General features: G+C 43.5%; 1 protein-coding gene across 4 annotated transcripts; it reads right to left on the reverse strand.

The window, feature by feature from the left end:
- Window positions 1-90: 90 nt before the first annotated feature.
- On the reverse strand, window positions 91-27908 carry ETV2 (ETS variant transcription factor 2). Of its 4 annotated transcripts, none has more exons than XM_033962690.1 (8): window positions 27882-27908; window positions 24461-24533; window positions 19777-19893; window positions 10741-10821; window positions 10408-10584; window positions 9442-9642; window positions 3010-3131; window positions 91-1827 (listed from the first exon to the last, which is right to left on the reverse strand). In XM_033962690.1, the coding sequence occupies exons 1-8, from the start codon at window positions 27900-27902 to the stop codon at window positions 1612-1614; spliced, it is 1008 nt and encodes a 335-aa protein (XP_033818581.1). In that variant the 5' UTR covers window positions 27903-27908; the 3' UTR covers window positions 91-1611. The 4 variants fall into 4 exon arrangements, with proteins under 4 accessions (XP_033818581.1, XP_033818582.1, XP_033818580.1 ...); XM_033962691.1 differs by lacking the exon at window positions 27882-27908 and adding an exon at window positions 25306-25377; XM_033962689.1 differs by lacking the exon at window positions 27882-27908 and adding an exon at window positions 25306-25377 and having other exon boundaries at window positions 3010-3128; window positions 24374-24533.

The raw sequence follows: 27908 nt of genomic DNA on the forward strand, positions 1-27908 counted from the left end.
AAATCACACGTTCCCCCATTTGAAGCTAGTGTGTTTTTCCTGGGACAGAGCAGCAATCTTATTTTTACAAAATGCTTATCCTATGGAAAGTATTGCAAATCCAGATTATTTATTGTATTTATTACTGTACAAAGGAATACAAATTGAGGTAGAAGTAAGCTTCTTCATTGCTCATGGGTTCTTGAGGTGAATATCAGTTACTAGCTGTACAGGCACAGACTACTAGTAGTAGATTCTGAAAACTCAGTAAATAAAATTACACTTAGGGAGGGAAGTCATCAACAGGTGGGTGCAAGTGACTTTGCCTACGCACCAAGATACTAATAGTACCTTATTCCCTGTAATCTTCAATACATTTTCTATGGGCAAAAAAGATTTAAACATTTGTGTGAAAACTGCCAACTTGCAGCACAGTTAAAAGCATGGCCTTTTAGCTACAGGAAAGGGTAGTATTCCAGGGCTAGGGACTGAATTTTCAAATGTGCATGCATATTTTCAAGTCAAATTCTACCTGCACAAAAAGCAGGTGCAAGTGACCAGATACACTATATAAGTTGTTGCAAAAAGGTGTGCCCAGACTTTGTACCAATATGGATAATCTGAAAATTGCCTGTCTGCAGCAGTGTATTAAGAAATCTTAGTATACCAGCTATGTATCTTTGCTGATTGATTAAAGATGGGGCTAAAATTGCACCTGTAGCCCTTACTGAGAGGAATGAGCTAAGTGCTGCTCTTCTAGAGGTAGTGACTGGTTGGATGTGAGTGGTGAGTGAGCTTATTGTCCTTATGTCTAATCCATATAGGCCTACGTAAGATTTACACTTTTCAAATGCAGTAACAGAAATGCTGGAAGACAGGCTAGTGGAATTTAAGAACACTTACAAACAAGACTGGATCTGTAGGTGTAAACCAGCGAGAGGAAAGGCAAATATCAGCTGATCAATGGCACTGCAGCAGGAGCAAAATCTCCATTCTACTTGACGGTTCAGGGTTGAGTGGCCGAATAGTTTAATCCCCATTTTACAAAGCTATGTGGCAATGAAGCCCATTAATTCCCCAATAGGCTTTGTTGCAATTACTGCAGTAATCAGCTTTGTAAATGGGGGGGGGGGCCTTAATGTTTAAGCCAGCCTTAATGCTCAAGAAAAGCCAGGGTTCAAATCCTACTGCTGCTGTTTGTGATCTTGGACGTTGCTTAACCTTCCAAGTTTATTTGATATACCGCTTATCAAATATCTAAGCGGTTTATATAATTAAAAACCTTCCATTGTAACAGGTACATGCTGAAATTGCCCTCTAAGGATAGAAAAAATGCCTACAGTAACCCAAACCCAAAAGTAAATAAATATGGAAAGTTAGATTTTTCATCAATACTTGTACTTCTGGCTGCAGTCTTTTAGTCTTTGCAAAGTGCTTTCTTTGATCCTAATGTCCGTATTTGGACCTTTGCTGCAGCAAGACTTGTCCAGTTGGGATAACATTTTTGTCCACGGATAGGATGCCCTGCTCAGAAGAGCTTGTCTGGAAGAGATTTCCTAGCTTGGAAAAACAGTAACAATTTGCTGTTTGTCCATAAATATGAGGCCTTTCCGTCTCCACCTTAGAGACACTTTAGGATTTGCTTGAGGTTTGGACGCCCATCTCAAAAAGCAGTTCTTCTGCCGTCTTCCCCAGGAGGTTCTGAACATCGCACACAAAACGGTAGACATAGCGCTGTCCCCCCGTCTTGTGGATGATGTTTTTGTGATAATAATACCTCAGGCCACGACTTAGTTTCTCATAGTTCATTCGTGGCTTGTTCTTCCTCTTGCCCCAGCGTTGGGCCACCTGTTGTGAGAAATAAGGGTGAATGAGCTGATATTTGGGGGGTACTGCAGTGACTGAATCATGATTGGAACATGGATGTTTTAAGGTATCGTTGGAAAAAGGTATAAGGAAGCTGCTAGTTGGGGGAGTATGGGAGACAGGGAACTATGCTGAAGCTGTTAGAATTCAGTGTGTACATGATGGGGCCTCTCATGAAGGATAGATGGGTAACAGAGTACAGATAATGGTCCCATTGTTATGCCCTTCCCATCCCTACCTTAACATCCTGGGGATTTGGAGGACTCTGATTTAAATTAGTGGTAGAGAATGACACGGTGGCGGTTTACCCGCGGCCACCGCATTTTAGCCGCGGGTCACCCGCCGAAAACGGGGAAGAAAACTAGCAGTCGCTGCGGCGACGGGGACAAGGCCATTCACCGCCCGCGGGGCGGTGAATGGTCTTGTCCCCCGCAGTGAGGCATGAAGGATCGCGCGGTCCCCGCAGCTCACACCCGCCCGCCCAATCGATTCCAGCGTCCAGCCAGCTCTCTCCCCTCTCCTCACCCCAGTCCGCAGATCCTCCTCCTCGGCGACCCGCACGCTACCAGAGAGCCGCGCACACCCGCCGCTGCTCAGCCTCGATCTTCTGCTCTGACGCAACCGGAAACAGGAAGTTGCAGCAGAGCAGAAGATCGAACACTGAGCAGCTGCGCGTGTGCGGCTCCCTGGGAAAGCGCGCAGGTTGCCGAAAAAGAAAACCCACAAACCAAGGTGAGGAGAAGGGAGAGAGCCTGCCAAACACCAGGATCGACCGGGCAGGCAGGTAGTGGCTGCGGGGACCGTGCGATCGCTAGTGTTCCCGGCTCAAATTGGAAGGAGGGAGTGAAAGGAAAAAGGCTTATATGGATGCAGCGGGGACGGTGACGAGGCGGTGAATGGGATGGCAGTGGCGGTGACGGGGCGGTGAAAGGGATGGCGGTGACGGTGACGGGGCGGTGAAGGGATCGGCGGTGATGGGGCGGTGCAGAGGATGGTGGGCCGGTGACGGGGCGGTGACGGGGACAGATTTTTTCCCCGTGTCATTCTCTATAATTAGTGGCTCACTCACTAATCTATCAGATCATTGTCATTATGGGGCCTAGAGTAAAGGTAATGAGAGATGTGTGTGTTTTTCTGGGACATGATCCCTCTCCATATACCTACCTCATTAGGGTCAGAGAGTTTGAATTCCCAGCCATTTCCAGTCCAGCTGATAAAAGTCTGGCAGGTTTTGTCCTGGAGAAGCTCCAGTAGGAACTGCCACAGTTGGATTGGGCCAGAACCTGCTGAACAAGAACCATGTTAAGAGGATTAGAGCCCTGTATGTAAGCAGAAGTGGAAGTCCAAGCACTAAGGAGAAAAATAGTCCCTGGAAACTAACAGGAGCAGGTATAATACGCTTTGAAATATTTTACTGCGTGCACATCAAATTTTAATAAAAACTTGAAACTCGATCACATTTCTTAATGCAAGCTGATAGGTTTCCATAGAGGTCCTCCTGAAGTGCATTATGAGGATCAAAGAGAATAAATACCTGCTATACAGGAACCCCATTCTTAACCAGATGACATCTGTGAAACAAAAGTCCTCTTCCTCCCCACCCCCTGCCTGGTCTTGGTCACTCTTCCTCTTTCTACCATCCCCCCACCTCCACTTGTGGGTCCAGCATCCATGTCCACTCACCCCAACCACCACCTCTCTCACTTTCACCCAGAATCCCTTCTCCACTCCCCATGGTAACATAGTAGATGATGGCAGATAAAGACCCGAATAGTCCATCTAATCTGCCCAACCTGATTCAATCTAAAACTGTTGGGGGGGGGGGGGGGGTTCTTCTCCTCCTTAGCTATTTCTAGGCAAGAATCCAAAGCTCTACCCGGTACTGTGCTTGGGTTCCAACTGTCGAAATCTCCGTCAAAACCTACTCCAGTCCATCTACACCCTCCCAGCCATTGAAGCCCTCTCCGGCCCATCCTCCCCCCAAACAGCCATATGAAGACACAGACAGTGCAAGTCTGCCCAGTACTGGCCTTAATTCAATATTTAATATTATTTTCTGATTCTAGATCCTCTGTTTTCATCCATGCTTCTTTGAACTCAGTCACTGTTTTCCTTTCCAGCACCTCTCTCGGGAGCACATTCCAGGCATCCACTACCCTCTCCGTAAAGTAGAATTTCCTAACATTGCTCTTGAATCTACCATCCCTCAACCTCAAATTATGTCCTCTACTTTTACCATTTTCCTTTCCCTGGAAAAGATTTTGTTCTACGTTAATACCCTTCAAGTATTTGAACGTCTGAATCATATCTCCCCTGTCCCTCCTTTCCTATGGGGTATACATATTCAGGGCATCCAGTCTCTCCTCATACATCTTCTGTCGCAAGCCTCCTATCATTTTCATCGCCCTCCTCTGGACCACTTCAAGTCTTCTTACATTCTTCGCCAGATACAGTCTTCAAAACTGAACACAATACTCCAAGTGGGGCCTCACCAATGACCTGTACAGGGGCATCAACACCTTTTTCCTTCTACTGGCTATGCCTCTATACAGCTCAGCATCTTTCTGGCAGCAGCCACCGCCTTGTCACACTGTTTTTTCGCCTTTAGATCTTCAGATACTATCTCCCCAAGGTCCCTCTCCCTCTCTAGGGCCAAGCATCTCTTCCTTTTCATCCCCCTTTCTGGCCTGGGCCTCCTTATAACAACCTTCCCCCCCCCCCTACATATGAGCCCTGCACCCATGTCTTCTCCCCTCCTCCCTGTGGGCCTAGCATCCATGTTCCCCCAACCCAAATTGTGGTCCAGCATCTCTGTCCCCAGCCCCTCCCCCATGCAGGTTCTGGCCTCTCTTCAACTGACACACCACCACTCATGAGAGCTAACATACCTGCAGGCCACCCAAAAGCAATAGTAGCAATGGTGGCCGGCAGAGTCAGCACTATGAGCAGGCTGCTTGCAGCCGCCCTGCTAGGGCCTTCCATCTACAGTAAGTGATGCGGCAGAGGGAAGGCCCTTGTAGGGCAGCCGCAAGCAACCTGTTCATAGCACTGACTTAGCTGGCCATTCACTGCTGCTGCTATTTTGGGAGGGCTATAGGATGTTGGCTCTCATGGGGGGAGGTTTAGTCATTCGGACAGAGGGGCCAGGGGCAGAACAGAAGGTCTGTGCAGAATTCTGCACAGTTGTACAGAATTCCGGCAGGCATAAGGCATCCTGTTCAATCTGAAATCCAAGGGTCACAATCCAGTCAGGTTTTCAAGATTTCCACCATGAACATGTATGAGATCTAGCTGCATACGATGGAAGCAGTGCATGCATGTCAATCTCATTCATAGTACAAATCTTGAAAAAAACAACTGATTTGAGGCCTTCAAGAATCGTGGTTGTCCACCCTATGATAAATTCTTTGTTAATATAGAACAGGCGTTCTCAACCCAGATCCACAGGCAGTGAAGTAGCGAGGGTGAGTGTCACCCCTCCCCCGCTGCGCATACCCCCCTTCCTTTCCCCCCTATCTCTTTAATTTTCCCAGCATGAGCAACATTACAAACTTGCTGCCCGCATCGTGTCTGCTCTCCTTCTGCCATCATTTCCTAGGTGTGGAACGACACGGGCAGCAAATTTGTGATACTGCTCATGCCGGGAAAATTAAAGAAGTACGAGGGAAGGGAAGGGGTGGATAAGAGGATAGGTGCCCAGAGCAGACCACTCTTTGTCCTCCCCCACTTTACTTTGCCACAGGATACATCAAGCCAGTTGGGTTTTCAGGATACCTATACTGAATATGCATGAGATAAATTTGTATACCATGAAGACTGTGTATTGATTTATCTCATGCAGATGCATTATGGATAGCTTGAAAACCCAGCTAGCTATGGGTGTCCTGAAGCCTGGATTGAGAACCTTTGATCTAGAACAGGGATTCTCAACCCAGTCCGGGTTTCAAAAACCCACTATGAATATGTATGCAAATCTATCTTATTCATGGTGGATATCCTGAAAACCTGACTGGATTAAGAATGCCTAATATAGAATATGGTTAAAGAAATGACACTACAGTAGATTCTCAGCCGTCTAGCACCCATGGGGATTGGTGGATGCTGGAGAACTAGGGTTGCCAGATTTTACAATTGTAAAATCTGTACACCCTAGACCAGGGGTCTTAAAGTCCCTCCTTGAGAGCCACAATCCAGTCGGGTTTTCAGGATTTCCCCAATGAATATGCATGAGATCTATGTGCATGCACTGTTTCAATGCATATTCATTGGGGAAAACCCGACTGGATTGCGGCCCTCAAGAAGGGACTTTGAGATTCCTGCCGTAGACCCCCCCCCCCCCAGGCCCGCCCATCTCTGCCCCAGTCCTGCCCTAGCTCCGCCCCTGCTGCATGCTTTAGTTGGGTAGGAGGCAATCCACACATCTGCCCAACGCAAGTGAGAGGAGGATTTTCAAAACCCAGAGAAAGTGCTGGGATTTGAAAAGTCGTCCGAACCCACGGACATGTCCTCAAAAGGACATGTCCGGGAAAATCTGGAAGTCGTAACCCTATGGATAACTTTTTCTGGTTGCTTGAGAGTTGCTGAAAAGAAAAGAAAAGAAAAAAAAAATACTGTAGCAGTAGACAGCCATTCCTGACAACACCCCTCCCTCCCTCCAGCCCCTGAAGCTGCAGATCCAGTCCTGAGAACCTCCCCCATCTCTCTCCCTTGGCCCCAAAGTAGCATCAGCCAATCCTAACAACTCCCTCCCTCCCTTACTGATGCAGTAGCAGCAAACAGTGAACAGAAGCAGCACTATAAACAGCTTGCTTCTTGCCAGCTCCAGCAGGGTAGCTGCTACTGCCTCAGGCCTGGAGGGAGGGGGTTTTCGGGATTGGCTGACACTGCTGCCTCAGGCCTGGAAGGAGGGGGGTTGTCAGGACAGCCGCTGCTGCTGCTGCCGCCTTGGGGACGGAGGGAGATTTGTGGCAGCCTGCTGCTTCGGAAGCTGAAGGGAGGGAGATTTTTGTTAACTGAATTCCAGATAACGAGATGCAGTAATTTGCACTTCAAGGTGACATTAACTTTTCCATGTTATTAGCCATGTTTATTAGAATTTATTATACTAACTTTCATGCCAGGCATAGCAAAGAGGTTTACAATCTAAGGTAGAGCAAAATGAAGAAAAGAACAGAGGGTGGCAAAAGCAGCCAGAAAGTAGGTATAACTTGTAGGGTAAAAAATATTTGGACAGACAACTCTGAGACCACCCCACACCTTTATAGTTTATTAATCCCTCTAGTTTCATAGATATGTTTGGGCTCTACAAGCACAGTGTCTTTTTCTAAACAGCACCAATAGTCTGGAATGCATTCCTGTCTGTCCTTCAACTGGAATTTTCCTATCAGGTTGTAGAATGGGCAGAACGTCTATCTGGTGTGAGTGGTTACATAGTAACATGATTGATGATGTTAGAGAAAGACCAGCATGGTCCATTCAGTCTGGCCAACATATACAGTCAAACCTCGGTTTGCGAGTAACCCGGTTTGCGAGTGTTTTGCAAGACGAGCAAAACATTCTCGCAAAATGTGTCTCACAAACCGAGTGTTGACTCGATTTATGAGCACCCCCCGATAACCGGCATCGCTCCCCCCTGCTTGCAAAGGGCCCCCTCCCGCTAGAATCAGCAACCCCCCCCCTCCCCCGCGAGAACAGGAACCCCCCGCCCAACTTTAACTCATCCCCCCTTTGGCACAAGCACGCAGCCCACAAGTGCCGGTGCTGCTTGAAGATCTTCTTCCTCGTCTCTGCCGGCTTTGAGCATGCATCTGCGCATGCTCAAGCCCTTCTAATTCTCCCTCGGCGAGAGGGAGAATTAGAAGGGCTTGAGCATGCGCAGATGCATGCTCAAAGCCGGCAGAGACAAGGAAGAAGATCTTCAAGTGGCACCGGCACTTGTGGGCTGCGTGCCGGTGCCAAAGGGGGGGTGAGATAAAGTTGGTCGGGCGGGGGGTTCCTGTTCTCATGCCGGTGCCAGACCGGGGGGGGGGGGGCTGGTGGGAAGAGAGAGAGAGAGGGTGCTGGGAGAGATACACTGAACATGGGGCTAGAGGGGAAGGAAGAGAGGGTGCTGGGTCCTTGGAGAGATGCTGAACCTGCAGGGAGGAGGAGAGAAGGGAAGGGAAGGTACAGAGATGGAAGATGGATGGTGAGAATGGAGAGAGATGTCAAATGGGCAGAAGACCCTGGTAAGTCATTAACAGAAGACAAACAGAAATCAAAGTTGGTCGGGCGGGGGGTGCCTGTTCTCACAGGGGGTGCCGGATCACGCGGGGGGGGGGGGACTTTGCGAGCGGGGGGGGGGGGGATCAGCGCCCTGGCCTCGGGGGGGGGAACGTATCAAAGCGAGTTTCCATTATTTCCTATGGGGAAACTCGCTTTGATAAACGAGCATTTTGGATTACGAGCATGCTCCTGGAACGGATTATGCTCGTAATCCAAGGTACCACTGTACTGTATATGCACACTTAGGAGGGAATTTAATAAACAGTGCTGAAACTTAAGCAATGAGAAAAATCAAGCATTAAACACTATTCTATAAAGGGTATGCACATGCTTGAGCATCTGCGCATGCTCAAGGCTCAGCCCAGGCAAGAGGCGGGATTTTTGTTCACTGGCACCGGCATGTCTTGTGGGTTGGTGCTGCGTGCCAGTGCCAGATGGGGTAAGGGGCTTGTTTGGGTGGGCGGGGAAATGCCGTTTCCAGCACGCAGGAGTGATGCCGGTTCGAGCGGGGGTGGGGGGGAGGAGGTGGAACAGTGCCATGGCCTCGTGGGGGGAGGGGGGAGGTAGAACCAATCAAGCGAATTTCCCTTACTTCCTATGGGGAAACTCGCTTTGATATATGAGCAATTTGGTTTACGAGCATGCTTCTGGAACGAATTATGCTCGTAAACCAAGGTTCCACTGTACTTTCAAAACCAATTGGAGGAAATATTTTTTCACCCAGAGAAAGGTTAAGCTCTGGAACGCATTGCCAGAGGTTGTGGTAAAAGCCAATAGCATAGCTGGTTTAAAGAAAAATTTGGATAATTTTCTGGAGGAGAAGTTGTTATTGAGAAAGACATGGGGAAAGCCACTTTTTGCCCTGGATCGGTAGCATGGAATGTTGCAACTCCATGGGTTTTGGCCGATTGGCCACCGTGAGAACGGGCTACTGGGCTTGATGGACCATTGGTCTGACCCAGTAAGGCTATTCTTATGTCCTTGCCATTTTCAATACACAGACTGTCGAAGTTTAATTTTCAACTACTGGAGTTGCCACCACAGCCTTCTCCAGTCCAACCAAATCTATCCATAATTGGGACACAGACCATAGATGTCTACCCAGCCCTAGCCTTACTTCCCAGTTACTGGACATTTAAGCCCAGCTAAGTTGCTTTTATTCTGTTTCCATTTAGGAATCCTTTGTGCTTATCACAAGCATTCTTGAATTCTTTTACTGTTTTTGTCTCCATCCCTTCCCATAGGAACTACCCCATGCTAGCAGGTATGATATGCTAATTCCTGATAAGGAGACGTCTCTGGGATAATCTTCCCTAGAAGAGCTGATCTTACCTGTTTGAACAGCTCTAGGTTTGCAGGCTGGAGAGCTAGTTCTGGTATCAGTACTGGAGTTGGTCATGGTCCTAGTGTAAGATTGATAATTGCAGTCTGTGCAGGGGGTCCATGAATAAGGCTCTTTCCTGGGGTTGTTATTCCATCCTTCCCAGTCTGTAGAGGCCCATGAGAAGCTGTGATCTCCTGGCCCAAAGATGTCTGCAAAGAAGAAACCACAGGTTCTTCAGCGGTTTGGAAAACACCATCTACAGTCACAGGGTCTAGCACACACTACCATTCCTTCCTGCTATGTCTCCCCAAATCCCTGCCATCTCCCACTGCACAGTCCATGCAGGACCAGGAGCTTTTCTCTCAGTATAGCAGCATCTGAAAAGAAGCCCAGCATTTCAAAACAATTCCTTGTATTGAAAAATCTTGCACTGTAACAATGGCAAATTGTAACCCATTAACTGTATATTATGTATGTTAACCTGTAACCCATTCTGACCTCATTGGGGAGAATGGAATAGAAAATGAATTAAATAAATAAAATAGAGAGGGTAATTTGATAACAAGTTCTAACATTTATGCACTGATTGATTTGCTACCGTGTTTCCCCGAAAATAAGCCCTAGTGCGTTTTTTGGACTCCCAAATTAACATAAGACACTGTCTTATTTTCGGGGCATGTCTTTTTTTTTTTTCATGTACAATGATCATCACTCCCTACCCCCTACCTCTCCTCTACCCCAGTTCTTCCTTTCCTTTATCTCCCCCACATGTGCAGCATTTTTCCTCCCCTCTCACCCATTCCCTCTGCAGCATCTTTCTATCACTCCCTCCCTCCCATCCTCCCCCCGTGCAGCAGAACCCTTGCACAAAATCTTTCTATCCCTCCCTCCCATCCCCCCCCCCCCGCAGCAGAATCCTTGAGCAGAATCTTTCTATCCTCCCCCCCCCCCCCCGTGCAGCAGAACCCCTGTACCTGTGCACTCTGGCTGCTCCTCCTGCTGTCCCCAGTTGTAGCTGTACACCTCAGAGAATGACAGTCTCTCCTCATCTCCTGGGTTTACTGCCAGCAGTGTCTGATAGGATCGATTATAAGTGTCATAGTCAGCGGTTGAACCTAGAGAGTCTCCTTGAGCAGGGCCTGTACTGGCAGCTGGAATTGGAAGAGAGCACATTTTCCTTAACTATGTAACTGTACACAGGAAAACAATTATTCCCAAGTTTTACACGTGTCATTATACTGGAATCATAGGCAAATGTGATATGTCAAGTCACCAAATGATATTATAAAAGCACAGTCCAGCCTCACCTATTTCATAAGGTGTCCAGTAGGAGGATTCCAGATAAGAAGAAATGGGAAAATCCCCCATGCCAGAAAACTCCTGGATACCTAAAAATCAAAAAAGTGCAAAGTTAAAAAGAAATATTTAGGTTTCAAATCACATTCATGGAAGTTCTGCTAAACTGGGTCAGATCAAAGGGGTAATTCTATAACTAGGTGGCTATAAATAGGCATCCTGAAGGTACCTGGCAGTAGACTATTTTAAAGAGGAACATAGGCACTTAATTTCCTTTATAGAATATTACCTTAACAGCAAAAATACATGCCTTGTAAATTAGACGTTAGGTGCTGGAAAGATCCACGCTGATATCACCCTTTACACAACAAGGCTTAATACTAATCCCTATGACCAACTCTGGAGGTGTGTACTTACACCAAGTGAAGCCTGGTGTAAATTCTGCTGTAACAGTTGAGCATGCAACCCTGAAGCTCAATAGCATCGTACTTAAATTAAGGGAATGCCCCTAACCCACCTATGCCCCTCTCATAGACATATCCCCTTTATAGTTGCATGTCAGACAATTTCAGCACGCAATTTTACTGAATACACAAACAGAAGCATGCACAAATCCAAATACCGTATTTGCCGGCGTATAAGACGACTTTTCAGTACCTTAAAATCCTCCCCAAAGTCGGGGGTCATCTTATACGCCGGGTACTGTTTACATGCCCTTACTTTACATGCCCTAACACACAGTTCTTCAACCGCCGGTCCGCAGAAAATTTCTGCCGGTCCGCACAGGACCGGCGAGATCAAGTCGGCAGTTAAATTTCCTGCCGACTGCGGTTCCTGTTGATTAATGTTCCTCCCAGCCTCAGGCGATCAAGATAGGCTGCCAACGTCGGGGCCTTCCCTCTCTGAGTCTCGCCTGTTCGGAAACAGGAAGTTGAAACAAGTTGCTGAAGAGGGCTGCGGGGAAGTTGCGATTAGACCGGAGAGAGCTGCAGATTCAGGTGCAGGTGGAGGGAGATGGTCAGCGTGTGCGAACAAGATCCTGGGGAGCCTTCACAGTGGCTGTCTCCCCTCCCACCAGCTCTCCAATTTGCCAGGGCAGTGATTTACCGGCAACTTCCTGCAGGCAAGTACGGAGAGCTGCTGGAAGGGGAGGAAGCCACTGTAGGAGGCAGGGAAGGTGCTGGAAAAGGGAGATCTGTTACTGGACTTGAAGGGAGTTAGAAGGAGAGGTGTGCGGAAGAAGGGGTAGTCTTATACGGCGAGTATATAACAAACTCTATATTTTAACTGTAAAAGTTGGGGGGTCGTCTTATACGCCCAGTCGTCTTATACGCCGGCAAATACGGTAATTCCCAACACCAATAGTTGGTGTTAATTGGCTTGTTAAGTGATTTATTTTGCATGTACGCCTCTGGATCACAGCCATAATTTGGCACAAATTTTAGCAACCTTTAGAATATGGGGATTAAAGCCAGACATGGAGCTGGAGAAAGGTGTATACATCTAAGAGCCAGAGATACACATAACTTGTGGAGGGGCATTTTTGTCCCATTCCAAATTGAAACGTTTTGCTCATTAAAAAAAAAACAAAAAACACAGCCATCTCAAAGCCATTTCTAAACACAAAAAGCATCTGGGTTTCCCTTTCAAAGATGGCTTTAAGATGGCCGTTTTTACACAAGACATCTAAAAGGAAGATGGGTCCACACCACAAATTTTCCTATGTTATATGTATTGACTATTTCACCTGCATCACGGATTGGTTTTTAACTTGTGAGGAATTATTCCAATAAATTTTTACATCAAGAACTTTGTTTCCAAGTTTCAAGTTTATTATAAAATTTGATTAATCGCCTATTCAAAGTTCTAGGCGATGTACATCAGTATTTACAAAATTAGATAAATTTATAGTAATTTAACATACATTAAAGTATCCGAAGTATACATGACATAACGATACAAACTTGAAAACAATGGGTAAAATGAGGTATAGAAAATACATTTTAATATAATAGAGACATTTAAGGATAAAAACAATGGGGAAGGTAGGTGAATTTAAAATGATTAAAAAAGTACTATACTTGTTTTTGATCTAAAAAGAAGAACCATTTTCCAAACTAAAATGTCCAACTTATGGATGCCAAAAAAAAAGGCACAAAAATATCTGGCATCATTTTGAAAGGACATGGCCACACAGAACATTCCTACAAATCAGAGTAAAGCACAATTCCTACCATAACTCTTTTATCTTGAATTGCAAGACCTCCAGGAACAGACAGGAGCTCAAATTGGGTTGCCTGAGGAGCCAAACAGCTGTATCAGGCTAAAAGAAGGATGTTGTGGAAAGAGGAGGGAAGCAGAGCAGTGGGAAGGGTTGGGGGAGAGTGGGAAGGACAGGTGAGAGGAAGGAGAATGTGCTGTAGTCAAGTCTGAAAAAGGAGAACAGGAACTGGGGCTGTGGAGGGCCAAGTATCTTCCGCTGAATTTGAACAGGTGACAAGTAGTAAGAAATGAGTCTTTACATGCCGCAAGGACTGCTATGCTTTTTACTATAGAAGTCCATGTCTCAAGTGGATTTTTGTCAGCACTATGTTTTACAGTAAATCTGAAAGACAGGTGTTTATGATTAGAGGAGCACTGGAAAACTATTCTGTATTCGAGCCTTACTAGTCTTAGCTTGCTATTTTCAGACAAATGAAGTTGTTATCTACATAATATAAATGTATTTTCTACCCCTTTGGTTTCATCTTTTTATCTGCTTGTCTACACTGAGCGATCTGTGGGATTATATAATGATGATTTGCAGTTAGAGGTTCCTTCTTTTAAGGTAATTAGGTTGGAAAGGTTCAGATTTGTCCTGTTTACTGTATTGGGAACCAAGCTGTAAGAATCTTTACATCCTACTTGCAGAATGAGAAAACTGAACAATTTTACTGTTTTTCAAAAGGAGCTCAAGACTAAGATTAAAGTGAAGTTGGCTGTATTATGAACTCTTAGCAGGACAATAGTTTGCTGATTTATGTTAGTTTTGTAACATACGTTTGATAAACGCTTAGGGTTGTCAGATTTGTGGTCTATAAATACTTTAAATAAATCAAATGTAGTTCTGTACTTCAATAAAGAGACAACATTTTTCATTTTGGTTTGGGGGGGTAAAAAAAAAAAAAGTGTCCCCTCCCCCATCCATTTAAATATTTTCCAGTCTTTCACACATTCATATTAATAGAAATGTAATCTGCGTTACAATTTAATGTACAAAAATCGACTGTACGTGCAACATTTAATAATTTAATGCACATTGATTTTGCATGCACTTTTAAGGAACCAGAAACATTCACATCCCTATTATTGGTGCCAATCGTATGTGTAACCATTATTGTAACTAGGCGCACTTAGAAAAATTACCCTTTAAATCAGTTTGCATGCACTGAGAGCCATTGTTTTAAAAAGGACTTCCTTGCACACTCATCCTTATCAGATAAGAAGTGTTCCAGGATGTGACTTCAGAGCTTTAAGCATCAAATCTGGGTCCATGAAGATTTTTGGGATGACTTGTCACTAAACTCACATGAGCCCTTTTAATGGAGGCACAGGAGGAACAGAATGCTACAGTGTAAAGGACAGGATGAGCCAGGCCTGGTTTTCTTTCATTGCATCCAGGCAAGAGTCAGTACAAGTTACCCAGTTCCAAGCTGGAGATTGTAGGTCAGACCTAGATTTCTTACCACCCCATTCCAGTGCATTATGGGACTTGCAGTACTGCTTTCAATGGGCAGAATCAGGCACTACAAATCTCACACTGCTTTAGAATGCAAGGTCAAAACTAGGACTGTCCCATTCTGTCCATTTTGGAACTAGCCAACTTGGCATTTCCAAGCATAAACATAGCTTGAAACTTCCACAAATGGTGTGTGTGTGTGTGGGGGGGGGGGGGGGCGTGCTTACTCACCAACTACTCAGTGCAGTGGAATAACCATGGGTAAGAAGAGCTCCACTTATTTGGGTTTCAAGCCCACCCAAAGATGCTGCAGGTCCTTTTCAGGAATTCCTGGGTCTTAACACTGGGAGTCAGCAGTGCACTTACATCAGCTGATGTCTGTTTCCCCACACATGCTCAGTTGGTGTGCATGAACTGAATCTGTGCAGGCCTCGGTGAATGGAAGCACTCTGCCAACTTTCACAATGATCACATTTGTTGTGCGGGGGGAGGGAGGCAGGGGATCCTACAAGCCAAGGTATTTTTATCACTAAAGGTGAGGAAAGTAGTGTGTGGGCCTAATCAGTCTAGTTACCATATGGCTCCAGAAAAAGGAGGATGGATTGAGATATACTTTCATTGATTTCAAAGGAAGTAAAACCCAGATATCTCAACCTGTCCTCCTTACTTCCATTGCTTTTAATGGAAGTAAAACCTGGATGTCTCAATCGGTCCTCCTTTTTCTGGAGCCATATGGTAAGCTCACCCAGAAATTCACTTCTGGCTATACTACTGTCCCAGACCTTCCAAGTTATCCAGTTCCAGGAAGGATATTTTAGACCAGTCGTTCCCAACCCTGTCCTGGAGGACCACCAGCCAGTCAGGTTTTCAGGATAGCCCTAATGAATATGCATGAGAGAGATTTGCCTATAATGGCGGTGGCAGGCATGCAGATCTGCCCCATGCATATTCATTAGGACTAGCCTGAAAACCTGACTGGTGGTCCTCCAGGACAGGGTTGGAAACCATTGCTTTAGACTACTCTTAGATTTCTGCCAACCTCATCTTGATGCATTATAGGACTAGCAGCACTGATTCCATTGGATAGAATCAGGAACTACAAATATCACACTGCTTTGGGATGTATGTATAAAACCAGGACTGGCCTGGCAGTTCTGAAACCCAAATGCCTTTCTTTCTGCCAGTAGCTGACCTACCAGGCCAAAAATCTGCCTTGGGAGCCATTGAAGCAGCACATCTGAGGGTACTGCTTAAACATTTGGGCCCTAGGCAAGTACCTAGTTTGCCTATGCCTTAGTCCTGCCCTGTCTGTCCATAATAACATGGAGACACAAGGAAGCCCAAAACTTAAAGCCACTCCAGAGTTAAGTGGCACCGCAGACCAAGTCAGCTGGTTAAGATTAGACAAACTCCAAGTCAATAAGGACAGGTGGAACCATTTCTACATTCCTAATGAATATGCATGAAGCAGATTTGCATTGCTGTCACCTGATATGGAAATCTGCCTCATACATATTTATTATTATACATACATAATAAAGAAGCTAATCCCCAAACCTCAATTTTAATACATTGATTAATTTTATTATAAATAACATACAAATAATCTCAAATCTTCAAATATATATTTCCTATCTAATACGTATACCTTCATGTTATGTCTTAACGTCCATCTTGAATATTCAGGATCCATTTAGCAGTTATCTAGTTGACAGATCTTAAACATTTTTTCTTAATCATTTAGTTGTTGCCTTTCAGTTCAACATTATTTCCTTTGATTTCTCATTGTATTATACAGCTTGGCTTGACACAAGACTGTTTCGCTCTACTGGCATCCTCAGGAGCTGAAGCTGATCAGGGTTTACCCACATCCTCTATCAGCATTAATACATTTTTGACAGCATACAGAGAGGCAAAACGGCATTCATAATACATCCAATACCAATGCGTACACTGTTTCCTGTGTATGCCTTGGTGCTGGATGTATTATGAATACCGTTTGCCTCTCTGTATGCTGTCAAAAATTTATTAATGCTGATAGAGGATTTGGGTAAACCCTGATCAGCTTCAGCTCCTGAGGACGCCAGTAGAGTGAAACAGTCTTGTGTCAAGCCAAGCTGTATAATACAAGAAATCAAAGGAGAGAATGTTGAACTGAAAGGCAACGACTAAATGATTAAGAAGAAATGTTTGTAAGATCTGTCAACTAGATAACTGTTAAACGGACACTGAATATTCAAGATGGACGTTAAGACATAACGTGAGGGTATACCTATTAGATAGGAGATATATATTTGAAGATTTGAAATTTGTATATTTATAATAAAATTAAATAATGTATTAAAAATTGAGGTTGGGAGGATTATCTTCTTTGTTATGTATGTATAAAATTAAAAATTGTTTGAAGCTATCAACTGAATATAGATAACCCCGTGTGGTGAAAATTGGATTATACATATTCATTAGGGATATCTTGAAAACCCAACTGGCTGAGGGTCTCCCAGGGCAGGTTTAAGAACCACAGTTTTAACCTATTTAAAATTGGCAGTTTTGCAAGTTAGGGCTAGGTGCTATTCAACAGTATATTAAATTGTTTAGTACATAGGGAGCGGGAGTGGGGTCATACACAGGGGCAAAGCATGGATGTCATAGGTGTGTCACCTTATAAAATGTTATCAGTTGCATGCACTGCATGGTGCACTTAGGCACACCCACTTACACCAGCCATTAACCTAATATAAGTAGGTGCGCCTGACTTGATGTGCTTGGTGGCTCATGGTTCAGGTGCACCTTTAAGCTGTTAGAGGTGCGCTTAGCTCCAATTCTGTGTGGTGCATACAATGAGCTGCCAATTGATAAAATTGCCATCTTAGTGCATAATCACTATGGATATGGTGTGAACCTAAATAGCTGATACTCCTGCAGGAAAAATTGAAAAACTACTGCTTTCAAATCTTTACCTCCAGAACATTGACGGCAGATAAAGGCCAAAATAATCTATTCAGTCTGCCCTTTGATTTGTAAGTTTATTAAGATGAATTATAATTTTGAAAGTCTCCAGAGGATAGATTGATTTCATAAGGCTTAGCTGGCACTACCAAGTCACTCAGTTTCTGGAGGCCTGAGTTCTGAATGTACAAGAAGTTCTCAGCCCAACCAACAAAGTTGAGACAGTCTCCATCGTGGGCTATACACTTAGCCCAGTGATTTTCTACTTTTTTCATTCTGTATTTTTACAATGGAATAACAAAAAGTGGAAAGTTGCTGGATTAAGTGTATAGCCCTCGATTGAGATTGCCCCAACTTTACTTGTTGGTGCTGAGAACTTTCCAGTGGCCCCTTGTACATCTCAACGAACACTATATTTATACTCTGCTTTTTTTCTTTGGAAATCATCCTAGTATCCAAAATGCAACAGAAGTAGAGATGTCACAGAGTAAGAAATGGCCTACATTCCTTCTCCGGGGATGAGAGTCACTTGGCAAGCTCTGGGATTAACACAGAAATTAGATGGTGCATAAATAATATATAAACAAGTCAAGAAAAATCTGAACTAGCTCTAGTTCCATCTCTTTTCAGTCTTTTAGTGCAGGGGTTCTCAAACCTGTCTTGTGAGACCACCACCCAATTGAGTTTTCAGGATATCCCTAATAAATATGCATGCAAGAGATCTGCATGCCTACCACCTCCATTATAGGCAAATCTCTTGCATGCAAATTAAGGATATCCTGAAAAACCAATTGGCTAGGGAGTCCACATGTGTGAGAGCCACTGCTTTAGTGCATCAGAATCTGTAAGTCCATCTGAGTATATGTGGAACTATAAGTCCCAGCATGCATAGAGAAAGTTGCCTGATCCAGCCTCTCCCTGGATATATGATAGTGGTCTAAAGCAGTGTTGTTCAACCCAATCCTCAAGGACCACCTGGCCAGTCAGGTTTTTAGGATATCCCCAATATGCACCATATCAATATCTAAAGAAGCCTATTCTCTATTTATTTTAAAAATATTGATTAGATTATGTGAAAAAGCGGTGAACTGATTTAATTGCATGAGTTTATTAATGTTTAGAGAAGATCGGGAGCCCCTTCCAGTTTTAGCTCCTGAAGACACTTCACAGCGAAATACAGCTCTGTGTCAGGCTAGACTGTTTCTTATCCAACTAAGAAGGCATGGGACTTTGATGGAATTTATCTATTGAAGACAGGTCAATCTTGAGTTTTAAGATTTGAATGGCTTAAAAGGAAGATGGACTGCAAAAGTAGTTAGACATGAGGAATTGGTGATATGTGGGAGACAATGGACAATTTGCAAGTAATGTTATAGTGATCACTATATGGTTGTTTAATTGAGGGGATGGAAAACCTTTCATATGCTGAGAAATTGGAGAAACTGGGTCTCTTTTCCCTGGAGAAGAGGAGACTTAGAGGGGATATGATAGAGACTTACAAGATCATGAAGGGCATAGAGTAGAGAGGGACAGACTTTCAAAAAAATAAAAGAACAAGAGGGCATTCGGAAAAGTTGAAAGGGGACAGATTCAAAACAAATGCTAGGAAGTTCTTCTTTACCCAACATGTGATGGACACCTGGAATGCGCTTCCAGAGAGCGTAATAGGGCAGAGTACGGTACTGGGGTTCAAGAAAGGATTGGACAATTTCCTGCTGGAAAAGGGGATAGAGGGGTATAGATAGAGCAGGGATCTAAAAGTCCCTCCTTGAGGGCCGCAATCCAGTTAGGTTTTCAGGATTTCCCCAATGAATATGCATTGAAAGCAGTGCATGCACATGGATCTCATGTATATTCATTGGGAAAATCCTGAAAACTCGACTGGCTTGCGGCCCTCAAGGAGGGACTTTGAGACCCCTGAGATAGAGGATTACTGCACAGGTCCTGGACCTGTTGGGCCGCCGCGTGGGCGGACTGCTGGGCACGATGGACCTCGGGTCTGACCCAGTGGAGGCATTGCTTATGTTCTTATGAGAGGGTTTCATATGAATATTTTTGTATCATATTTATAAGTGGTATTCTATTTTTGATAAGCTTTATATTTCAACTATGTATTAAATTGATAACTGAGAATTAATATATTTTAAAATAAAGAGAATAGCTTCTTTAGGTGTTGATATAATAGCAAATGGAAGCTATTAATTAACTAATTGTTATAAGTTCCTTATATGTCAAGGGTTTGTTGGCTTACTAATGAATATGCATGAGAGAGATTTGCATGCCTGTCAGTCCTATTATATGGCCTTAAGACTCATTTGAGTAGCCCTGGTCTAAGTGTATGACTTTAAAGTGGGGAGGCATCACTGCTCAATCCTTTTACCTTTTGTATTGTGCTGTGCGAGGGTTTCTTTCCCGTATCTCTGCAAATTCTCTAGATATGGCCCATTTCTTGTGATTTCCTTATCCATCAGGAAGGAGCCATCTTCAAAATCAAAATCTTCAAATACAACAAAGCAAAAAGCCAGATTACTTCCACAGTAACAGTTTTATGGCAAATAAACAACAAGATTTACTTGGTTTGTTCTACATTAAATAGTTAATTTTCAAGAATATACTGTATTATAGAACAGATACATGAAACAGAAACCATTTCAGGGTATGGCAGTGGTTCTCAAATGGGAATCCTAGCACATATGCAAATTTTTCTCATGCATATTCAGTGTGGAAATCCAGAAAACCTGACTGGCTGGTGTTCCCACAGGACAGGTTTAGGAGCCATTGTGTTATAGGCTGGATGAGTGGTTCTCAAATCCAGTCCTTAGGACACACCTAGCCAGCCAATGAAAATGGATGAGATAAATTTGTATACCCTAACTCACCCATGAATATGCATGAGATTTGCATACAGCAATCTTATAAACCTGACTGTTTAGGTGTTTAGATCCACTATTCAGGATTAACATGAGAAAACATTGCTTTATGTTAATATTTGGGTGTATGGATTAATCTCCTAGGGGAGCTGACAGATGCACCCTTGGTGTGGAACTGAAAAAAGCTTGGGACAAGCAAAGATGATCCTCAGCAGTGAATTAAAGTTTGTTACATATACCGAGGAAGCTAGCAGTGGAATGTTGAGGGATAAATCCTGAGTCAGGAATGAGAATTCTCATCTGTGGGAGAGCAGGGGAAAAGCCTGGGGACAGATATAGAGAATCCTCAGTTATGGTAGGCACAAAGGCAGGGCCGGGATCATTAAGCAAGACTTGGCTGTCACCAAAGATAGCAGCTTCTACGGGGGCAATAAAGAACAGCTGCAGTCCAAGCAAAACAGTTTATTGTCAAAACTATGATGGCCAATTATGCATTTTTACACGAGTGTGGTAGTGAATTGGTCATGGTTGTTGAGTTAAATTATCAAGTGTCCTGAAGCCTCCTCTAATAGTCTCTAATACTTGTAACTATGTGGCATGTTGGTTGATCCAGAACCTGCAAAGGAGGGTAAATGTCTAAAGAAAAAGAACACTAATCAGGAACAGCATAACCATCAGACAAACTAGGCAATTGCCTAGGAAACCATCTTCTGGAGGGACACCAAAGAGCAGCAAAATAGATCTTGAGAGCCAATAACCAATAAACCCTGATCATTCTGGGAGGGATGGTATTGGGGTTAAGCATGGCTATTGAACTTTATTAAAGTCTTGTAGGGGGATGCCTAGAGGCCTGAAAGGTAAAGGGTTTGCCTAGTGTAGTCAATGCCTTTGCACTGGGCTTGCATAAAAGATCTTCTGTGGTGAAGAGTGAAAGATACAAAGAGCCCTCAGCAATGGGGGAGTAAGGAGTTAAGCTTGAGACTAGAACAGAAGATCCCTTGCAGTAAGCGAGTAGGGTGCAAAGCCGGCATCAAGTAGGGTCTACGGCTATGCTCACCCATCTTTTTGTAGCTGCAACCCCCAGTTTCCAGAAGCTCAGAAAACGTGCAACTCCCAGGCATTGCAAGACAATGACATCCTTTGGCGTGTTTAACCAGGCCATGGCCCCGAGGAAGCTCTGATCTAAGGTTGGCAGTAGGAAGTGGGCAGAGACTAGATGAGTGCGCAAACCTGCCATTATACTCTCTGTTTTCCATGAAATAAAGCCAAAGAAAAAAAAATTTGAAGGATATCTTTTATATTTCATTTAAACAAAAGATTCAGAGGGATACACTTTTCTCCATTCTCTAGTCTATAGCTAACGCTGGCTTTTACAAAGCTGCAGTAGAGGTTTCTACTGCGGGCCAGCGAGGTAAACCTCTGACACTCATAGAATTCCTATGAGCATCAGAGCATTTTTCTCGCCAGCCTGCGGTAGAAACCTCTACTGCAGCTTTGTAAAAAGGGGCCCTATGAAATGAAAGATCCAAAAAATTAATAATAATAATTTGACTTTTTTTATTTATTTACATGTTTTCTCTGCTCATAATAGAATCCAACATTTGGGCTAAACATTAGTCAAAATGGTTGCGTAAATACAGGCTTGCCCTAGATGCTTTTACACCTAAGCAGCACCAAGACCAGCCGCCACTATCGAGAGCTTTTGTCCCAATCCAGCCAGACGTATATGCTCTTCACCATACAATTTGTTGGAGAGATCAATCTGCATGCTTTTAAATATCAGCAGCATTGGGAAAACAACTGCTTTTACACCTAAGCAGCAGCGGGTCCATCCGCAACCACCAAGAACCCACAGACCCGAACCTGCCAGGAATGTGACGCTGAAACCGTGGATTGAAGACAAAGTTTTATTTTATTTTTCTTTCCAGCTTATGATTTATCTTTAATCTTATCTATTGTTTTGCCTTTTGTCTTTGTTTTGTTCTATTTCTATCATTTAAATTTCTCCAGAATTCTACTGCTCAACGGCTCCCCCTTCTGCTTCTATTCCTTTCTCTCCTCTCTTCTACCTTCCAAAGTATTTAGATCAATGCTGTCTTATTAAAATGTTTATTTTATTTTTATTTTTCCTCTAACTCTACTTTTCACTTCTCTATTACCCTCCAGGTACTTTAGTTAGATTGTGAGCCTTCGGGACAGTAAGGGAATTTTCCAAGTACCTTTCTTATTTCTAATCTTAATGTATATTTTCTGTAAACCGCTTAGAACCTAACGGATGTAGCGGTATATAAGAAATAAATTACATTACATTACATTACATTACAAAACAGAATACTACACAACGACAAAAGAAGCTAAAATTGAATTTTAAATCATATTAGCTAAAAATTATTTTGCTAATGCTGCAACTTCAACCCTGCTTTTACTAAGCACCGGTAGACATTTCTACCATGGCCAAGAGCGTTAAATGGGTGACGGGTCAAAAGCGCGCGAGGACAAAGGCGCACTGACAACCGAGCGCAGGGCTTAATCACGCCGAAGAAAAGCCGTATTTTAAAGGGCTCTGATGGGGGGTGTGGGGGGGAACCCCCCCACTCTACTTAATAGGGATCGCGCTGCCTCACGCTGCCATGTTGGGGGGGTGTGGGGGGTGTAATCCCCCACATTACACTGAAAACTTAACTTTTCCCCTAAAAGTTAAGTTTCCAGTATAATGAGGGGGGTTACAACCCCCAAAACCCCCCACAACGCCAACGCGATCTCTATTAAGTAAAGTGGGGGGGTTCCCCACCAACCCCCCCGTCAAAGCCCTTTAAAATACATTTTTTCTTCAGCGCAATTAAGTCCTGCGCTCGGTTGTCGGGGCGCCTTTGTCCTCGCGCGCTTTAGACTATGAACCGTTAAATGCTCCAGTACTGCTCCGACGCTCATGAGCGATGGAGCACTTAGTGCTCTGGGCTGCAGTAGAGGGAGGGGGGTAAGTGAATTTATTCTGACCCTCAATTATTCATCAGAGCTGTAAAAATAAAGGCCCTTTTACCAAACTGCAATATATAGTGGCCTTTGCGCTACTACGTCTATTTCTGCGCACTAACCCCCCTCTTCTACAAAGCTGCGCTAGCGGCTGCCACACGGCAACAGCCATGAAGCCCTTTAAATCTCTATGGGCTTCGGAGCCGTTACCGCGCGGCTTTGTAGAAGACGGGGTAAGGCCATTTCCTACTGCTGGGGTAAAATGGATGATTTTTCTATTTTCTGTATTAATGGCCATGTGCAAATTTTCCCATTAGCATGTGGCCATTAGAATGTGAGCCCCTACTGCCCCCTATTTTGTAGGTGGTAGGGACTCATGTGCTAAACCTACACTAATCAGCTAGCAAGCAGCAAAGCCCACGTGCTAGTCCAGGGGAAGGCAATTCCGGTCCTCGAGAGCCACAGGCAGGTCAGGTTTTCAGGATATCCACAACAAATATGCATGAGATGGATTTGCATCTCAAGGAGGAAGTGCATGCAAATTCATCTCATACATATTCATTGTGGATATCCTGACACCCCCAACCTGCTTGTGGCTCTCGAGGACCGGAATTGCTTACCCCTGTGCTAGTCTATTAGCAGAGAACACACCCACTCTCCAGCCCCAGATCTGCCCCCAGCACTAAAAATTAAATTTTACTTTAGTGCTTGGGTAGTCCATGCACGCTGTATGCCATATTTTGCTGCAATAAGCATGCATTAGTACTTAAATATAGCTTGGTAAAAGAGAAAACAAAAAACTGCAGGAAAAAATGACTTTTTATTAAAATCCTGCACCTTGTACATTACACTGCAGCTTTGTAAAAGGGCCTTGAAATCTGCAGATATACTTGAAGGATCTTTGTGTAAGGAGTTTACTATAACAGTTTGGATTAGAAGACTATTTTAAATGTCCATTAATTAATTATTATTTATGGATTTATTGTTGCAGAAGGCAGGGATGTTAGAGCATACTGAAAATAGAAGTTTAACAGAGAAGGTAAATACGGTAATATAGTAAAAATCTTTCTAGTAACTCAAAAGGAAACCACAAGGGAAGAGGCACTGATTGAGCTTCCGCAGACAGTTCCTCACCTCCCAGGCTCAGGCTCTCCATGTAAGACTGCAGCATGCATGAGCTACAGAGTTTAAAAAAAATAAAGAGCAAGAAATATGGTTTACCCAGACCAGCTTGTTCCATGGTTGGCACCTCCTGAAGAGCGACCTCCTTATAGTAGAAAGTACTGGGATCCATCTAAAAATGGAGGAAAAAATACTCAGCTTGCTCTTTTTTCATTTAGGGACTATTTTGCTAAGAGTAGTGCATGTTATTTGCATCAGAACTCATAGGAATAAAATGGGTTGTGGCAGATAACTTGCACTAACCTTTAGTAAAAGATCTCCCTATTTCGTTATATGCCACCTGCAAACCTGATACAGTTGTGAGCCCTTCAGGGCCAGAAATTTGTACTCAAGGCAATCAAAATTTGACTTTTCTATCCATCCTTTTCTCTTGTCTTTTTTCTCTCTTTTTCTTTAACTCTATTTTCTCTTATTTTTCCACTTTCCTGCCAGCTTGACTTTCTTTTTTCCCATATCTCTTTTGATCACTAGAGGTTTTCTTCTGTTCTTTATTATTTCACCATTTCCCCTATTTTCCTTTTTCCAGCTACCTCTTCTTTCTGCTATTCATAATTCTGAATTCTCTCTTGTCTGTTTTTCCCTCTGTCCTATTATTTTCTTTTCCCTTTTGGATGGTTTTCTGCCATCATTTTTGTTATTTTCTTTCACTCTTTTTTTCTTGAATGTTTATTTTGCCGATTGAAATCTTACATCTAGAACAGCTTTAGAAACCGCCTCTGCAGATTATCCGTTCCATAATACAAAATCGCTTCCCTAATGCTCCTTCAACAGGTATTGTAGGGCTATATAGGGCTCGTCCAATCAAACAGGGGGGGGGGGACGTTTGCAAAAGTCAAAGTCTTGTAAAAAATAAAGGCTCCCCAACTGATCCTCTCCTATCCTACCTGGTTGGACTCTTCCTTCCTCGCTTACAAGTTTCAAGCTTGTCTCGACGATGATGCCTCGGGCGTTCTTGCACAGGATCTCCCCCCCTCCCGGCCCTCCCTTTTCATACCCGGTGCGCTGCTCTCCGATTGGCTGGAAGCCGATGACGCGATCCCTGCTTCAAAGTGACTTACTCTGGGACAAGTTTCCGTGACGTCACGAGGGGGGTGAAAGATTGTAAATCACAATACCAGACTCGGTTTACTTTTATCAGCCCCCATGGGGGGGAAAAGAGGCTCGGATTGCTTTGAAACAAAAAATAAATAAAATAGAAATGGAGAAGAGGGCTGCTTACGTCTCATCCTGGCAACAGGAAAGTGAAATGCCCTAGGGAGCACAAATCTCCAAACCCTGTCCCTCCTGGATCTAGGGTGAACAGGTCAGGAGTGCAAAATCCAAAATCCACGAATCCACATGCTAGCTCTGTTATCCATATGTAGGCACAATAAAAATCAGATAACCGAACAGAATCAACGAATAACCTATAAAATATCACTTCTAACTTTCAAAACTCTACTCAATAATGAACCTTTATTTATAGATCAACTATTAATTCCATATAGCTCGTCCCGAGCATTAAGATCAACTGCTTTAGGAACACTTACTGTACCTTCTCTAAAGATCATCGGAACCAGACGTCACGACATATTCTCAGTCATGGCTCCCCTTACTTGGAATGCCCTTCCTTTATACATTAGAGAAACCAAAGACCTGAACTTATTTAAATCTAACCTAAAAACTTTCTTTTTTAAAACTTCTTTTAATATTTAAAACCTTCTCACTTACTATTATTTTTTAATTTTTTTTAATCAGCAATTTTAAATAATTCCTATTTCTTTTTTTCTCAACTTGTCTCAATATGACTTTCTAAACCCCCAACCCTAATGTTTTTTCCTCTGTCATATTTTCACTTTCTTCTCCTCTGAGAAACGCAATATGTAACTTTAACCTACTTTATCCCTTCCCATTGTTTCTCAAGTTTGTCAGTATTGTCTGTCCGAAATTTTTATGTACCTCTTTTAAAACTATGTATAGCATTTCTTTTTAATTGTTGCTCGCTTAGTACAAAATAGGCGATTTATCAAAATCAATAAAACTTAAAACTTGAAACTTGAGAACCAGAGCCAGCACTGTCTGCCATCATCATTATCAAGCTGGGCTCCTGGCGTTATAGTAACTGCAAATACAGTCCCTACCTTGACCTCTTCCTAAAGTTTGAGGAATCAGGAGGAACCCTTCAGTGCTGTAACATAGGGGTAGCAGCTTTATTAAATGCGTGTGCCAGTTTTGTGCAGCATCTTGCCAATTATTAAAAAAAACCACCAAACAAAAACATTTGTTTTTTTTTTTTTTTGCAATGGGTAAAACACTGTCACAGAACTGGGGTAATTATTACATAAGAACAAAAACGGTGTATGCTTTGATTGAATGAGCCCTACATAGCCCCAAACGGCCTTGGAAAGCAAGACCTCTCAGCACTCCCCAAAAATCATGTGTTCAGATTTAGAACACATGAAGGGTGATTCTATAAAGGGGCACCTTGATTTAGGTGCTAGGAAAGAGCCTATTTGAAGCCTACTCTGTAAACCAGTGGTCTCAAACTCGCGGCCCGGGGGCCACATGCGGCCCGCCAGGTACTATTTTGAGGCCCTCTGTATGTTTATCATAATCACAAAAGTAAAATAAAACAGTTTCTTGATCATGTCTCTTTAGCTATAAATTACAATATTAGTATTAAGACTTAACCAAAAAGAAAGATTTATAAACTATAAAGAGTTTTACCTCATGCAAAATTGTCATTTCTTTAATAAAACATTAACTATTTTTTTCTGAGGCCCTCCAAGCACCTACAAATCCACAATGTGGCCCTGCAAAGGGTTTGAGTCTGAGACCACTGCTGTAAACGAAAGTATGTGCCTACTTTTCTTTACAGAATACTAATAGAAGCCACCTTACCTGCCCTACTTTCCTCACACCTAGATTATAAAATTATACTGCATGTGCATATGTGTGTTCTCCACCTAAACTCCACCCATATGAACATTTGCCTGCATAGTATATGCCATTGCATAGATAGAAAATAGTAATTAATGTACATATTGTATGGCGCTCATAATCAAACTTAAAACACGTCGAAAAACCCGCCCAAGTCAGCACTTGGATGAATTAAAAGGCAGGTCGTCCAAGTGCCGATAATCAAACCAACTTTCTGGACGTGCCACAGGACTTTTTATGCCTCCGAATGCTGCTGTGCACCCAGAGCTGAAAGGGGCATATCTGGAGGAGTGGTTAGGGTGGGATGAGGCCAACCTAGACTTAGCCATCCTGCAGGGATAATCAAATGTTTTACTAGACATCCTGGATGAAACTTAAACATTGTGAGTTAGATGATGTAAAAACAGGTTTAAGTGCCAAAAAGGTATCCAAAGTGCCCAGATAACCACTGCAGAGACAAAGTAAAGACCCACATGCACTCCCCCAGTGTTCACTGACCCCCCTCACCCCCCCACAAAAATCAGAATAAAAAAGTACATACCTGTCTCCAGAACATCAGCATCTGGTA

The sequence above is a fragment of the Geotrypetes seraphini genome, chromosome 11, assembly GCF_902459505.1.
Source record: "Geotrypetes seraphini chromosome 11, aGeoSer1.1, whole genome shotgun sequence".
In the NCBI taxonomy this organism is placed as follows: Eukaryota; Metazoa; Chordata; class Amphibia; order Gymnophiona; family Dermophiidae; genus Geotrypetes; species Geotrypetes seraphini.

Bases quoted from the DNA above. Each gene is read 5' to 3' on its own strand.
- ETV2 (XM_033962687.1), bottom strand. From the start codon at position 24,533: ATGGATCCCAGTACTTTCTACTATAAGGAGGTCGCTCTTCAGGAGGTG. The intron at 19,894-24,373 runs GTGAGGAACTGT...TTGTATTTGAAG, and splicing joins GGAGAGCCTGAGCCTGGGAG to ATTTTGATTTTGAAGATGGC. The intron at 3,132-9,441 runs GTAAGATCAGCT...GTTCTTGTTCAG, and splicing joins ACCTAGAGCTGTTCAAACAG to CAGGTTCTGGCCCAATCCAA.